At 46.2% G+C, this 14,336-nt stretch overlaps 1 protein-coding gene across 8 annotated transcripts in view; it reads left to right on the forward strand.

Annotated features, from left to right (window-relative positions):
* LOC139763801 (uncharacterized) overlaps positions 1-14,336 on the forward strand; it is a 471,998-nt gene that overhangs the window by 394,604 nt on the left and 63,058 nt on the right. The window contains exons 1-2 of one of the 8 annotated variants that reach the window (XM_071690058.1): positions 1-128; positions 9,640-9,718. The exon at positions 1-128 is cut by the window's left edge and continues 720 nt beyond it. The exons of 3 other annotated variants lie outside the window; for them this stretch is intronic. In XM_071690058.1, the coding sequence (XP_071546159.1) occupies positions 9,669-9,718 (50 nt within the window). In that variant the 5' untranslated portion in view covers positions 1-128; positions 9,640-9,668. The remainder of the gene's footprint in view (positions 129-9,639; positions 9,719-14,336) is intronic. 4 more of the 8 variants (XM_071690059.1, XM_071690061.1, XM_071690062.1 and 1 more) reach the window with 4 other exon arrangements.

A 14,336-nucleotide genomic window follows, 5' to 3' on the forward strand; every position in this document is an offset into this window, starting at 1 on the left:
GTGGGTGTGAGGAGGGGAAGGACACACCACCACCACCTCACAGGTCAGTCGTTCGCCAGAGGTCAGCGTGTGTGGAAAGGACCATGACCTCACGCCCTCTGCCACCCACAGGTAGATAACATGAGGAGGTCAGTCCCACGGTAGGGTGTGTGTGTGTGTGTGTGTGTGTGTGTGTGTGTGTGGGGTCATCCCTTTCGAGAGGGTCAGGTCTGGCTGGGGTCTGGATCGTCTGAGGTTAATGACGTCAGCTCTAGGCCTCAGCTGACGTCGTCCGTACCATGTGTCGCATGGTTGGTCGATGACGTCACCTATCAGCGTCTGAAACCTTTGACGTCATCAGTCATACGTCTAAGGTTGATGACGTCACCTCTCACGCGCCTGCGTACTTCTGTCTTTGTTCCAGTGTTAAGCAGATTTTTAAGATAATGATAATAATGATATTATTATCATTATTATTATCATTATTAATATCATTATTATTATCATTATTATTATTATTATTATTATTATTATTATTATTATTATTATTATTATTGTTAGTATTACTATTATTATTGTTATTGTTACTATCATTATTATCATTATTATTATTATATTATCATCATTATTATTGATATTCCTATTTACTCATAGAAAATGAGAAGCCAAATCAATTATGTTGATGATTGGCGTTTGACGTGTTAGGAAGGAAGGTCGTGCTTACAGACGACCTTCTTAGCCTATCACCCTAAGTCAGCACATCTGGTACAGGAAGGTGTTAGTTAGTCTACAACATTATGTGCCAGGGGATCTGATTGCAAGACTGGGTATAAAAGGCAGCTGAGGCTATTAACATGGGACGTGGGGGTATCCCAGGGCTGGGATCCTAGGCTTAGAGGAAGGGTGGTGGGATTGTGGCTGAGGGGAGAGACGGGAGAAGCGTTCCAAGTCGTGTGATGCAACAGGAAAGTTAATCGTGAATACACACATGGCTTGAGAAGTGAGGGCAGTTGGGTGTGTGCGTGTGTGTGGAGGGGGCACAGTGGGGAAGTCAACGCAGGCGTTGATAGATTGTGTGTGTGTGTGTGTATGTGTGTGTGTGTGTGTGTGTGTGTGTGTGTGTGTGTGTGTGTGTGTGTGTGTGTGTGTGTGTGTGTGGATTGCTAAGCAAGCAAAGGAGAGGTTGTTGGATGTGAAGGTGCTGATAAAGGGGGTGCAGCAGCTGGTGGAATGTGTGTAAGATGGGTTTACAAAAAATAAAAAGAAGAGGAAAAACAATGTCATGTGTGTGAAGGAACGTAAAAATGCTATTAATAGACTGAATAAGGACATGTGAAGCGATCAAGGTAAACACTGGCGGGAGATGATAGATTCTAAGTTTGTGACATTAGCCAGAGTTTGGACGTGTGTCAATGACACCATTTGTTCTTTCTATTCCTGACTCTTCCTCGCAAAAGATTATACAGGCAGTTAGATCCACCAACGATCATATTGATACTAATACTATATTATATTCTCCCTGTCGCGAATGGTTACGTAACGACTCCCTATCAGGGTTTGAACCGATCGTAAACGGTTAGACTGATTTATACAGACGTTACGTAACCTGTGGCTAGCCGGACGCGTTACACTTTTTATTTTTTTTCTGTTTCCGTCACATCCTGGCCACAACTGGGCGTCAGGCGACGATAGGGGGAAGATCAGTGAGGCGGCGGTGGTGGTGTTGGTGGTGGCACACCCTTGCACCTGCCGTGTGTGACACGCCCGCGAGGAGAAGCCGTCCCCACACTCAGATGGGCGGGTTCATAGGCCCATTATTAAGCCACCGGTGGCCTGACGAAGACCTCTTGTGACCTTGGTATCATCATCCTTTTTGCGCTACGGCTCAGAGGATGAGCAGTGGGGTGCCGGGTCTGAGATTTGACCTGACCAGGGTCAGGTCAAATCTCAGACCATCGTAGTCGCAGGTCATGCCTTTATAAGGATCGTACCGTCGTGCCTAAGGGTCGTACCGTCGTGCTAAAGTAGATCGTACAGTCGTACTTAAGTATATCGTACCGTCGTGTTGAAGGATCGTACCGTCGTGTTGAAGGATCGTACCGTCGTGCTTAAGGGTTCGTGCCGTCGTGTTGAAGGCTCGTACCATCGTGTTGAAGGATCGTACCGTCGTGCTTAAGGGTTCGAACCGTCGTGCCATCATGTTGAAGGGTCGCACCGTCGTGTTGAAGGATCGTACCGTCGTGTTGAAGCGTCGTATCGTCGTGCCATCATGTTGAAGGGTCGCACCGTCGTGTTGAAGGGTCGCACCGTCGTGTTGAAGGGTCGCACCGTCGTGTTGAAGGGTCGTACCGTCGTGTTGAAGCGTCGTATCGTCGTATCTCAGGTTATAAACTAGGCGAAATGAAATTGTTGGAAGGATAAACACAGCAGCAGCTGCTATCACCTGGTACTGTGTGGTGACATCACCCCAACCGGACGTGGCTTATTGTGGTCAGAGAACATTACTCAGCTGGGGTGGAGGTGGGGTGTTCGATCCCCCTCCCCAGCGCCACCGGAATCCATGCGCTCGCCCGCAACGCTGCTCTTTCGTCACACCCACAGATAAGAAGTGTGTGATCTCGTAAGAAAGCTATACGTTGGTAAGAAGTGTATGATTCTCGTGTGAGAAATCTATACCCTGGATGAGAAATCTATAGTTCATGTTAGGAATATGTCATGTGGATGAGAAATCTATGATTCTCATGTGAGAAATCTATAATCTGGATGAGAAATCTATGATTTTCATGTGAGAAACGTATAATCTGGATGAGAAATCAATAATTTTCATGTGAGAAATCTATTATCTGGATGAGAAACCTATAATCTGGATGAGAAATCTATGATTCTCATGTGAGAAATCTATTAACTGGATGAGAAATCTATAATCTGGATGAGAAATCTATGATTCTCATGTGAGAAATCTATTATCTGGATGAGAAACCTATGATCTGGATGAGAAATCTATAATTCTCATGTGAGAAATCTATAATCTGGATGAGAAATCTATAAATCTCGTGTGAGAAATATATCTTCTAGATGTGAGATCTATAATTGACCCTTGAGCATGACTGTACGACCCTTGAGGAGCGACTGTACGACCCTTGGGTGTGATGGCTTGGCCATTTGATCTGATCCTAAACGGTGTCACGAGGTAAGGCCAGGTCTTCATACCCAATGGTCGTACCGTCATTACACAAGGGTCGTACCGTCATTACACAAGGGTCGTACCGTCATTACTCAAGGGTCGTACCATCATTACACAAGGGTCGTACCATCGTTGCACAAGGGGAACGACCTGACCGGTGGTTTAAACACAAGACGACCAATTCGCACGGTACACAGAGAACAACAGTGGGGCTAAAACCTTCCCTTGCGGGGGTTGATCAGCCAGAAATGTTTTCAGCGAAAGATTAGATGAACACAGAGAGTTACGTGCGTTCCGCGTACTGACTGACGTAGGGCAACGCTTCTACTGGAAGTGGTTACGACACTCGTCTCTCACGGCACGTAAAGTCAGGGATGATGATGATGATGATGATGATGATGGTAATGATGATGTTCAATGGTGACTTGGTTGTATTGGGAGTTTGGTGCGTGTGGTAGGGTGACCTATAGGTGAAATTAATTCATTCTCTCTCTCTCTCTCTCTCTCTCTCTCTCTCTCTCTCTCTCTCTCTCTCTCTCTCTCTCTCTCTCTCTCTCTCTCTCTCCCTATCTATCTATCTATCTATCTATCTATCTATCTATCTATCTATATATATATATATATATATATATATATATATATATATATATATATATATATATTTTCACTATTCGCCATTTCCCGCGTTAGCGAGGTAGCGTTAAGAACGGAGGACTGGACCTTTGAGGGAATATCCTCACCTGGCCCCCCTCTCTGTTCCTTCTTTTGGAAAAATTAAAAAAAAAACCCGAGAGGGGAGGATTTCCAGCCCCCCGCTCCCATCCATATATATATATATATATATATATATATATATATATATATAGAGAGAGAGAGAGAGAGAGAGAGAGAGAGAGAGAGAGAGAGAGAGATTTGTTTTAGGCGTCAAATGGCTGTGATAAAATCTCATGGAGTTCAACGTCTTGTGGTCATATAAAGACTCGAGGAGGAAGTGTATCATTAAAGCAGTGACGTGGGGGGTGGGTGAGGTGTTGCCCCAGGCTGGCTCTCTCTCTCTCTCTCTCTCTCTCTCTCTCTCTCTCTCTCTCTCTCTCTCTCTCTCTCTCTCTCTCTCTCTCTCTCTCTCTCTCTCTCTCTCTCTCTCTCTCTCTCTCTCTCTCTCTCCCGCATCACAAGGCAACTGAAGGTGAAGTTATTGATATGTGTGTGTGTGTGTGTGTGTGTGTGTAGGAGGAGGGGAGGGGGAAGAGAGAGAGATTATCATGGGTTAACTTTGAAAAAAAAATAATGATAAAAAAGAATGGAGACTCGGACAGGTACTCTGGCCCGACGCTGCCTATACTGTACCCAAGGACGTGTGTCTTTACGTCCAGCAGTTTACTGGGTCGTGGTGAAGGCTGTGCTAGCGAGACGATGCAGGAAGTATACCCTGTTGAGCAGGAGGTATACCCTGTTGAGCAGGAGGTATACCTCGTCGAGAAGGTGGTATACCTCGTCGAGAAGGTGGTATACCTCGTCGAGAAGGTGGTATACCTCGTTGAGTAGGAGGTATACCTCGTTGAGATGGTGGTATACCTCGCCGAGAAGGTGGTATACCACGTTGAGAAGGAGGTATACACCCGTCGAGAAAGAGGTATACCCCCATCGAGCGGGAGGTATACTACAGGTAGTGTTTCTCACGTGGTTTAACGGGTTCTTCTGGTGTGTGAGGCGGGTATACCACCTACCCTAGCCCCACTCTCCTTCATCCCAGTGGGAGGAGCCCCTCCCTCAACCCAACCCTCCTCCTCCCATCCTGGTGGCTGCTCACCAAGGGTAGACACTCATGTACCTCCGGGACCCAGCCAGTCACTTGCCCTGCTAACCCACCCAGTCAGTCAGTTCAGGTTCTGCAGGTGCCCAACCAGTCGGCCCCTACCGGCCAGGCGTCGACGGGGTGGTGGTTGATGCTTCTGTGGATTTCTCCTTCCCGGCCTTGCCCATTTCCTCCACTCCCTCCCAAACACCACCACCCATTCCACCCCCCCACTGTGTTTGCCACCCACAGTCGGTTTTGCCCTGCCACTCGCATGACCCATGTCTCTCTCTCTCTCTCTCTCTCTCTCTCTCTCTCTCTCTCTCTCTCTCTCTCTCTCTCTCTCTCTCTCTCTCTCTCTCTCTCTCTCTCTCTCTCTCTCTCTCTCTCTCTCTGTCGCTTCCTCGTCCAGTTATTTCCTCTTCTGGTAATGTACCTGTTCCTCTCCCCCCTTGTGACTTTCTTCCCCCCTTCCTCCCTGGTCCCATTACGTACCAGTTACTACCCGTTTCCTGTCAGCTGGGGGCCCCGCCCATCTAATAATCCAACCCCCCCCCTCTCCTCCCCCTCTCCCTCCCCTCGTTAGTCGTACCCTGTCGCGCTTACGCGTGGTAATGTTAGTAATAGTAATGGTAATGGTAATAATGATAATAGTAATTATGAGAAATATTAATGACAATGATTATAGTAATAAAAAATGATAATGATAGTAATAATGATAATGATAATAGTAATGATAATGATAGAAATGATAAGTGATAATGATAATGATAATATAATGATGATATATACATATATACGTACATACGTTATAGGCACTCAGGCTATTATTGCGGGAAGGGAACTTGAAAGACGTTCGTTGCATCAAAATTTGAGTGGCAGTTTACCGGGATGAACTCGAGGCGTTTGTGGAACTGAACTGCAACTCGGGAGCGAGGGATCTCTATTGGCAGATGGTGACGGTGGCGAGCAGGAGTATAACGGGATCTTCCCTACGTTTTGAAGGAGTTCCAGGTGAAGTGGTGTAAAAAGGGACCGAGGAATAGATGTTGTTCTGAGCCATTTCTAGCAGCCACCGTTGTGTGGTGGGTAAGGAGGAAGACCGCGCGGGGGTTGGCGTGGGTGGGTGAGTTGATGAAAGTATGAATGGTGTGTGGATGTTCTGCAGTTTCGGGAGTGCAAGGGAGTGTAGGTGTCTTGAGTCTACGATGGCTGGAGGATTGGAATATGATGAGGGTGATGTGTTCCTTCCAGCTTAGTTTCCAGGGTAACACCGAGAGAAGCAGCTTGGGGAGTTGAGCAGTAGGTGAGGTGAGGTGTGGGTGGAAGCGAGTGTGGTGTGCATGGGAAAACGGTCTTGGTTTGCTTGATGATGATGATGCTGTGGCAGTCATCCCCTGTCAAGCCTGCTTGTGACAGTCATCCCCCCCCTCCAAGACAGCTGAGCATCACACACACACACTCCCAACTGTATCTGATTCTAACGAGATCTTAAACAGATTCTGAACCTGCTTAAGGAAGATGGTATTACTACAGAAATCCATCCGGGGCAGGATTCGATGAGAAGGTACAGGAGGGACGAAAAGGTTCATGTAGCAAGAAGAAGGTACATAGAAGAAGAGCAACTTGGTACACGGAACAGGGAGCTCCGTACACGGAACAAGGAGCTCCGTACACGGAACAGGGAGCTCCGTACACGGAACAGGGAGCTCCGTACAAGAAACAGGGAGCTCCGTACACGGAAGAAGGAACTCCGTACACGGAGCAACAAAGTACAACCGAGCGAGAAGGTACATGAAGCTTGAAGGTGCATAGAAAAGTACCTCGATGAGGAAGAAGCAATCATCTTTATTACCCTCTAAATCCAAAGTGGCGTCATCTTGTTACACCGCCGAACTTTACTACGTCAAGTTCCCAGAGACTGAGAACACCGTAAGAGGAAGTTAAGCGTCGAGCGGAAGTGGGTGGGAAGTGTTTTGGTCGAGGAGGCGTCAGACGCGAGCCGAGGATATTCTTCTGTAATGGCTGGTCTCCCTGGTGTAGCGAGAGAGGGTGGCATGGGAAGGACAGAAGATGATCTGGTGGTCCATGACAGCTTAACGTAGATGTTCCTATGTTCCACAGAGATGGGAACAGGATAGTTAAGCAGATGGCTCCTCCTCTTCACTCACCCACCCTCCCACCTTTCCCTCCGGCACACACACCAGCTGTCACGAACATAATTAAGAGGGTGAGCCATGCACACGGTATACTGACGTGGACATTTTGTAGGAAAGTGCGAACAGCGTGGGGTTTAAAAGGACCCTTTTTCACCGTTGTAGTTTTTTCCCCCAGGAAAGTTTGCTTAGACCTGGAACGAAGGGAGAGACAGTGGAAATTCTGTGCTTCATAGGAGGTGAAATGTGTCATTATCCTCCTGGAAAAAGGCGGCGTACTCACTGGTGAGTCATTGGTGAGTGATCACGCATTTACAGATGGCCTTTTAAGCTGATGAGTTGGTGACCTTGCTGGGGATGGTGGGTGGAGTGACCTTAGGTGCTGGGATCGGTTGACCTTGTGTGGTGAGGTCGCAGGGATCAAGGGGGACAAGCACGGACCTACGAGTTTAACGATAGGTCGTGATAATTACTCCCTCATTACGGACACGATAATTACCCAAAGCATAGTGTCGACATTCAGTTGTACCCACTTCAGTCCCCGGAACTACAACCCTCAGTTGTACCCACGTCACTCCTCGTAACTACAACCCTCAGTGGTACCCACTTCAGTCCCCCGTAACTACAACCCTCAGTTGTACCCACGTCACTCCCCGTAACTACAACCCTCAGTGGTACCCACTTCAGTCCCCCGTAACTACGACCCTCAGTGGTACCCACTTCAGTCCCCCGTAACTACAACCCTCAGTGGTACCCACTTCAGTCCCCCGTAACTACAACCCTCAGTGGTACCCACTTCAGTCCCCCGTTACTACAACACCCAGTGGTACCCACTTCAGTCCCCCGTAACTACAACACTCAGTGGTACCCACTTCAGTCCCCCGTAACTACAACCCTCAGTGGTACCCACTTCAGTCCCCCGTAACTACAACCCTCAGTGGTACCCACTTCAGTCCCCCGTAACTACAACCCTCAGTTGTACCCACTTCAGTCCCCCGTAACTACGACATTCAGTTGTACCCACTTCAGTCCCCGTAACTACAACCCTCAGTGGTACCCACTTCAGTCCCCCGTAACTACAACCCTCAGTTGTACCCACTTCAGTCCCCCGTAACTACAACCCTCAGTGGTACCCACTTCAGTCCCCCGTAACTACAACACTCAGTGGTACCCACTTCAGTCCCCCGTAACTACAACCCTCAGTGGTACCCACTTCAGTCCCCCGTAACTACAACCCTCAGTGGTACCCACTTCAGTCCCCCGTAACTACAACCCTCAGTGGTACCCACTTCAGTCCCCCGTAACAACAACACTCAGTGGTACCCACTTCAGTCCCCCGTAACTACAACACTCAGTGGTACCCACTTCAGTCCCCCGTAACTACAACCCTCAGTGGTACCCACTTCAGTCCCCCGTAACTACAACACCCAGTGGTACCCACTTCAGTCCCCCGTAACTACAACACCCAGTGGTACCCACTTCAGTCCCCCGTAACTACAACACGAAACGCTATTGGCGCTAGAATAATTTCATGAAGTCATTTGTTATACGTGAAAGTGAATAATGTTGTTATTGGTATTATGTTATTTTGTTATTGATGCTATGTTATGTTGTTACTGATGTTATGTTGTTCTTGATGCTATGTTGTATTATTGATGTTATGTTAGTAGTGCTAAGCTGTGTTATGTGGTGTTATGCTGTGTTGTTATTGTGCAGTGTTACGTTGTTTTTGTGCTGTGTTGTGTTGTTATTGCTGTTGTGTTATGTTGTTATTGAGCTGTGTTATGTTGTTATTGTGCTGTATTAAGTTGTTATTGTGCTGTTATGTTGTTGTGCTGTGTTCTGTTGTTATTGTGCTATATCATGTTGTTATTGTGCTATGTTATGTTGTTATTGTGCTATGTTATGTTGTTATTGTGCTGTGTTATGTTATTGTGCTATGTTATGTTGTTATTATGCTGTGTTATGTTATTGTGCTATGTTATGTTGTTATTGTGCTGTGTTATGTTATTGTGCTGTGTTATGTTGTTATTGTGCTGTGTTATGTTATTGTGCTATGTTATGTTGTTGTTGTGCTGTGTTATGCAGTGCCTGATGCTGTTTGGCTGGTCCATTATCCATTTACTTAATGAGTGGTCGCTTTTTAGTTATTTGCTAGTGAATGATTGTCTTTATTATTTATTTGCTCAATGAATATTCATTTGCTTAATGTGCGATACTTTGTCTAATGAATGAGTTTATTATTCAGTCGGTGAATGATTATTTAATCATTCATTTTGCCAATACTTTTTTCTATTCATTCGATTTATTGCATCCATGGATATCATCTTTCCTTTATTATATATTGTATATCATTATATATTATATGATATTATATTATATTGTATATATATATATATATATATATATATATATATATATATATATATATATATATATATATATATATATATATATATATATATATATATACACATCATCATCAGTGGTAAATCATTCATTATTAATTCGTATTTTTGTTGCAGGTGAGACATGTGATGTGGCCCCCATCTGTATGGCCTCAGGGAAGGTGATTGTGGCCCCGTCTGTGTGGTTAGAGGAAAGGTGAGTGTGACCCAGTCTTTGTGGCCAGAGAGAAAGAGTGAGTGTGGCCTGAGGAAAGATGAGTATGGCGCCACCTGTATGACCACAGCGGAGGTGAGTGTGGCCAAAGAGAAAAGTGAGTGTGATCAGAGGGAAGGTGAGTGTCGCCCTACCTGTGTGGCCAGAGGGAAGATGAGTGTGGCTGTCTGTGTGGCCAGAGGGAAGGTGAGTGTAGTTCAGTGTGTAGCCAGACGGAAGGTGAGTGTGGCCCAGTCTGTGTGGCCAGACGGAAGGGTGAGTATGCCAGTCTGTGTGGCCTGAGAGAAAGGGTTTGTGTGGCCCTGTCTCTGTGGCCAGACGGAAGGGTGAGTGTGGCCCAGTCTGTGTGGCCAGAGAGAAAGGGTGTGTGTGTGTGTGTGTGTGGCCCTGTCTGTGTAAACAGTAGTTAAAAGAGATTAATCGAAAAATTATATTGAAAACATGTAACATTTTATGAAAAAAGAAAAAATTGGTTAATGTTTACTGAGGCCATAACCTGTAAGAGAGAGAGAGAGAGAGAGAGAGAGAGAGAGAGAGAGAGAGAGAGAGAGAGAGAGAGAGAGAGAGAGAGAGAGAGAGAGAGTGGAGAGGACCAGCGAGTTGAGTGCTACTTGATATACTCTGTGGAGTAGGAAAGGGTCGAGGATGACCTTACAGACCGTCCTGTGCCCCATTTCTAGTCGCTCCTGTAATGTGGTGGATAGGGATGAGCTTAGACTAGGCGATTGGAGGCATTGGTAGATATATCGGAGGAGCGTCAAAAGTTGTGCCGGTTATGCTGAATTCAAGTGCGGGAAATCCAAGCGCCACTGAAGAATAGAGAGAGATAATAGCTGGACGTGGTGACCCGATGGTTGCTGACATGTACGATAACTTCATCCCCTTGCGTACGACGATTTAATCCCTTGCGTGTGATGACTGACAGTATACCGTATACAAGGGTTCAAGACATCGTACTCATAGAGGTGAAGTCATCGTACTCAAGAAGCTTGTCGTGCTCAAGGGGTTCAGTTGTCGAATTGGGGGAAAGAAAAATCATTTGGTCATAAATATAAAAAACTGTGACACGTTCAATTTATTTTTCTTCTTCTTCAGTTTGACTGGACGTGAGATGTGTAGTGGCCTCAGCTTGTGGTCAACTGTGAAGGGTAAAGAAAAAAAAAAATTATCTTCCCGGATCGGTCCGATGAATTTCGAAATGATCAATACGCCTCGTGTTATTTCGTTAAGATTGGTATGCGTGAATGAGAGACGAAGATTTCGTGATAATTATGGCAGCTCCACTTTATAATAATTATTTCCATCGAAATATGAAATCAATATGACATTTATGTCAATTGACGACAGGAAATGTCGCCTGTAATCTACATATTACAATGTCATGAAAGCAGGGCTACTAATGTGACGCCAGAGCAATGCGCATTTCTCAAAATCCTTCGTCCGTGGTGTCATATTCTTTCACGCAAAAAGTAGTAAGATACCCTTTTATTGTGTGTATTGTACGTAGGAAGTGTTCTGGTCCAGTTGATGGCCTGCTTTGTGGGTACATGAGATGTGTTGTGGCCCAGTTGGTGTCCAGGTGTGGGGGTATATGAGATGTGGCCTGGCCAGCTGTGTGGCCAGCTGTGAGGTTTTGCTCAATACACAACTTCCAAGCAAAACTCTGCATGTCATCCCCTGTAACACATCACTTGTCCGGCCAGTAATTGTATTTCACTTGTCGCAAGACTTGGTCCACTCAATTACGGATGGGAAATAATTCCGAGGAACAGAATTTTTCCATTAAACTCAAAAAAGCCACACGCTCACAAGATCGTTTGTCTTGCGCTAAATAATCGTTTCTGACTGTTGAAATTACACTGGAATTCTTTCTTTTTTCCGTTTTTTAATCCCTAATCTATCGATAGACAGCGTTACTACCACGTCACGCCATGAGGACCCGGCTGTGACGTACACCTTGGATGGGGTGTGTTGTACCCGGAAGCTGCTGTGAAAAACACGTCAGGAGCACACCTTCCATGTCCCTCCCAGGTATCGTCTGTGCTTTCATCTTCGCCTCGAGATACATGGACTCCCTGCGCCTGAAGTCAAGCTTTATCATTCTTCCCAAACCTTTGCTTTCCTCCTTGGTCTTCCTCCCTATTCACCACCTGATAGGGTGCTAGTAGAAAAAAAAAAAAGGGTGCGGGAAAGAGCCTACAAGGTCATCTTCAGTCCCTCCTACACCATAGAGTGTACCAGACCAGCCAGGCTGTAGGAGCTATGTGAACCTGAAGGCTACGGCTTCCGACAGCTTGGTCGAACAACAGCCCCGATCCAGCAGCCTGTTCCCAGCCCGAGCTGTGGGGGTTGAAGACTCCCAAAGACATCGCCAGGTATTCTTCACCCATGAAGAAGAGCGCAACACAAGGGTCCTCCCGTCTCTAACCCCACCTATCACCTGGACATCACCGGACAGTTTGGAAAGAAATTAATGAAATGAGATCCCTCGTCCCCTGGGTTGCAGTGCGGCACCGCAGACGAATCGAACCCATCCCTGCTTGTACAGACGGCTACAAGAACAGCCTCATCCCAACCACTGTCAACATCAATAACCACTGGACTGCAAAGGCTATTTACATCCCCTCCCCACTAGCTCATAACCAAAGAATGTTGTGTTATATTTTTCAGCGTTTGGTTGCAAGGAATTCTAGGTACCGTCACTTAGTAGTAGTAGTAGTAGTAGTAGTTTTAGAAGTAATAGTATTAGTAGTATCATTATTATTGTCTGTTATACGTTGTAATGCATGACTAAGTTCTGATTATTTTTTTTCTAAGTTCTTTATCTTCTGCATTTAGCTTCTTGTGTCGTCTGTAGTGTCCTTCAAACGTCTCGTCCAGATCACATACAGCCAAAGTGATTTACATCTACGCCTCGGGCGCTGTGTGCCAACAGCGTTTATCAGATAAGAACTTAAGCTTGTAAGAGACGTACACAGAAAATGGTTTTATGTATTTGTGTGGTGTTTATCATTTGTTTTCATCTCTTGATTTTGTGGGTGTTTTCTTTTTTTTTCACGCAGTCTTTGCCTTTGTGTCATAAAGTTTCATATCATGACCTTGTCTTCGTAAAGTTTGACGAATGACGTCAGCGTCAGGAAGCCACTAGACAGGTTGCTGGTAACGGTGAGGGTCAGAGATCATACAGCAAACCCAAAACCACATCTCATTATTGTTTTTTCATGAGTGACACCACTGCTCGCGGCCGTTTTCTAACTTTTACCCTCGTAAGCTTGTGAGGTTGTGAGGCCTGTGTATGTGTGTGAGGCTCTGGGGGTCTGTTAGGGAAGTTGTGAGGTCTTTGTGTGAGGTTGTGAGGCCTGTGTATGTGTATGAGGCTCTGGGGTCTGTTAGGGAAGTTGTGAGGTCTTTGTGTGAGGTTGTGAGGCCTGTGTGTGAGGCTCTGGGGTCTGATAGGGAAGTTGTAAGGTTGTGAGGTGTGTGTGTGTGTGTGTGTGTGTGTGTGTGTGTGTGTGTGTGTGTGTGTGTGTGTGTGTGTGTGAGGTTGTAAAGTCTGTGTGTGGCTGTAAGGTATGTATGTGAGGTTGTAAGGTCTGCGCGTGAGACTGTCAGGTCTGTGTGTGAAATTCTGATGTCTGTGTGAGGTGCAGGAATGAGGTTTTAAGGTATGTATATCATGAATGTCAGATATCTCTCTGACCTTATCTCCATCACTACCCTCCATTTATCTTCCGTCTCTGGCTGACACAGCCCTTCCCCCCCTCCTCACTACATATCTTCCATCCCTGGCTGACACTGTTCACCCCCACGCCGCCTCCCCCGTACACATCTTCTATCCTTGACACAGTCTACCATCCCATACACCTCTATTCATGTCACTGTTCATTGCGACACTGCCATTCAGGATGGATTCCCTATAACCACAAGAGATGTTACCTGGGGCTCTGACGCGACTGCTGTCCAGACTTGTGTTGCTGGTATATGTTAGAGAGAGAGAGAGAGAGAGAGAGAGAGAGAGAGAGAGAGAGAGAGAGAGAGAGAGAGAGAGAGACTTCAGCATGTTTAGATGACTGCTATCGTATGAGAATGTCCCTTATCACTCTTCACTTGCCCCAGTGCATCTCAATTTAGATTTGTTGGGTCACATAGATCGTCTAACCCCATAGTTGGATCAGGGACTAAATATTACCTGACGTATATATCTTACAGTGGTTTTGGAGGTCCTCACCACACACACACACACACACACACACACACACACACGGGTCTGGGACCTGGCCTTCCCTTACGCATCCCTCACGTTGGTTTCGGACTTCTCATACACCCGAGCAGGTCGGTGTGGAACTAGGCTATCATCTTGTTCCTTTGCCTTCAGCCAAGATTCTTAGGCATATCGTCCGGTGAAGGCTGGCTACTGTACCTCCGCCCGTGCTCAGTGAGGGAAGCTGAGTCATGGTGTTGAGTTAAAAAGAAAAAGGGGGAATCGGACGTCCTTCATTTGTTTACGTGTGGCGCAAGACGTCACCCTTAGCCTTGTCACTGTGAGACCTTCGGGTCTAAGCCGCCCTGTGTGATGAATGGTAAATGATAATGATAAATG

Source organism: Panulirus ornatus, chromosome 48, assembly GCF_036320965.1.
Source record: "Panulirus ornatus isolate Po-2019 chromosome 48, ASM3632096v1, whole genome shotgun sequence".
NCBI lineage: Eukaryota > Metazoa > Arthropoda > Malacostraca > Decapoda > Palinuridae > Panulirus > Panulirus ornatus.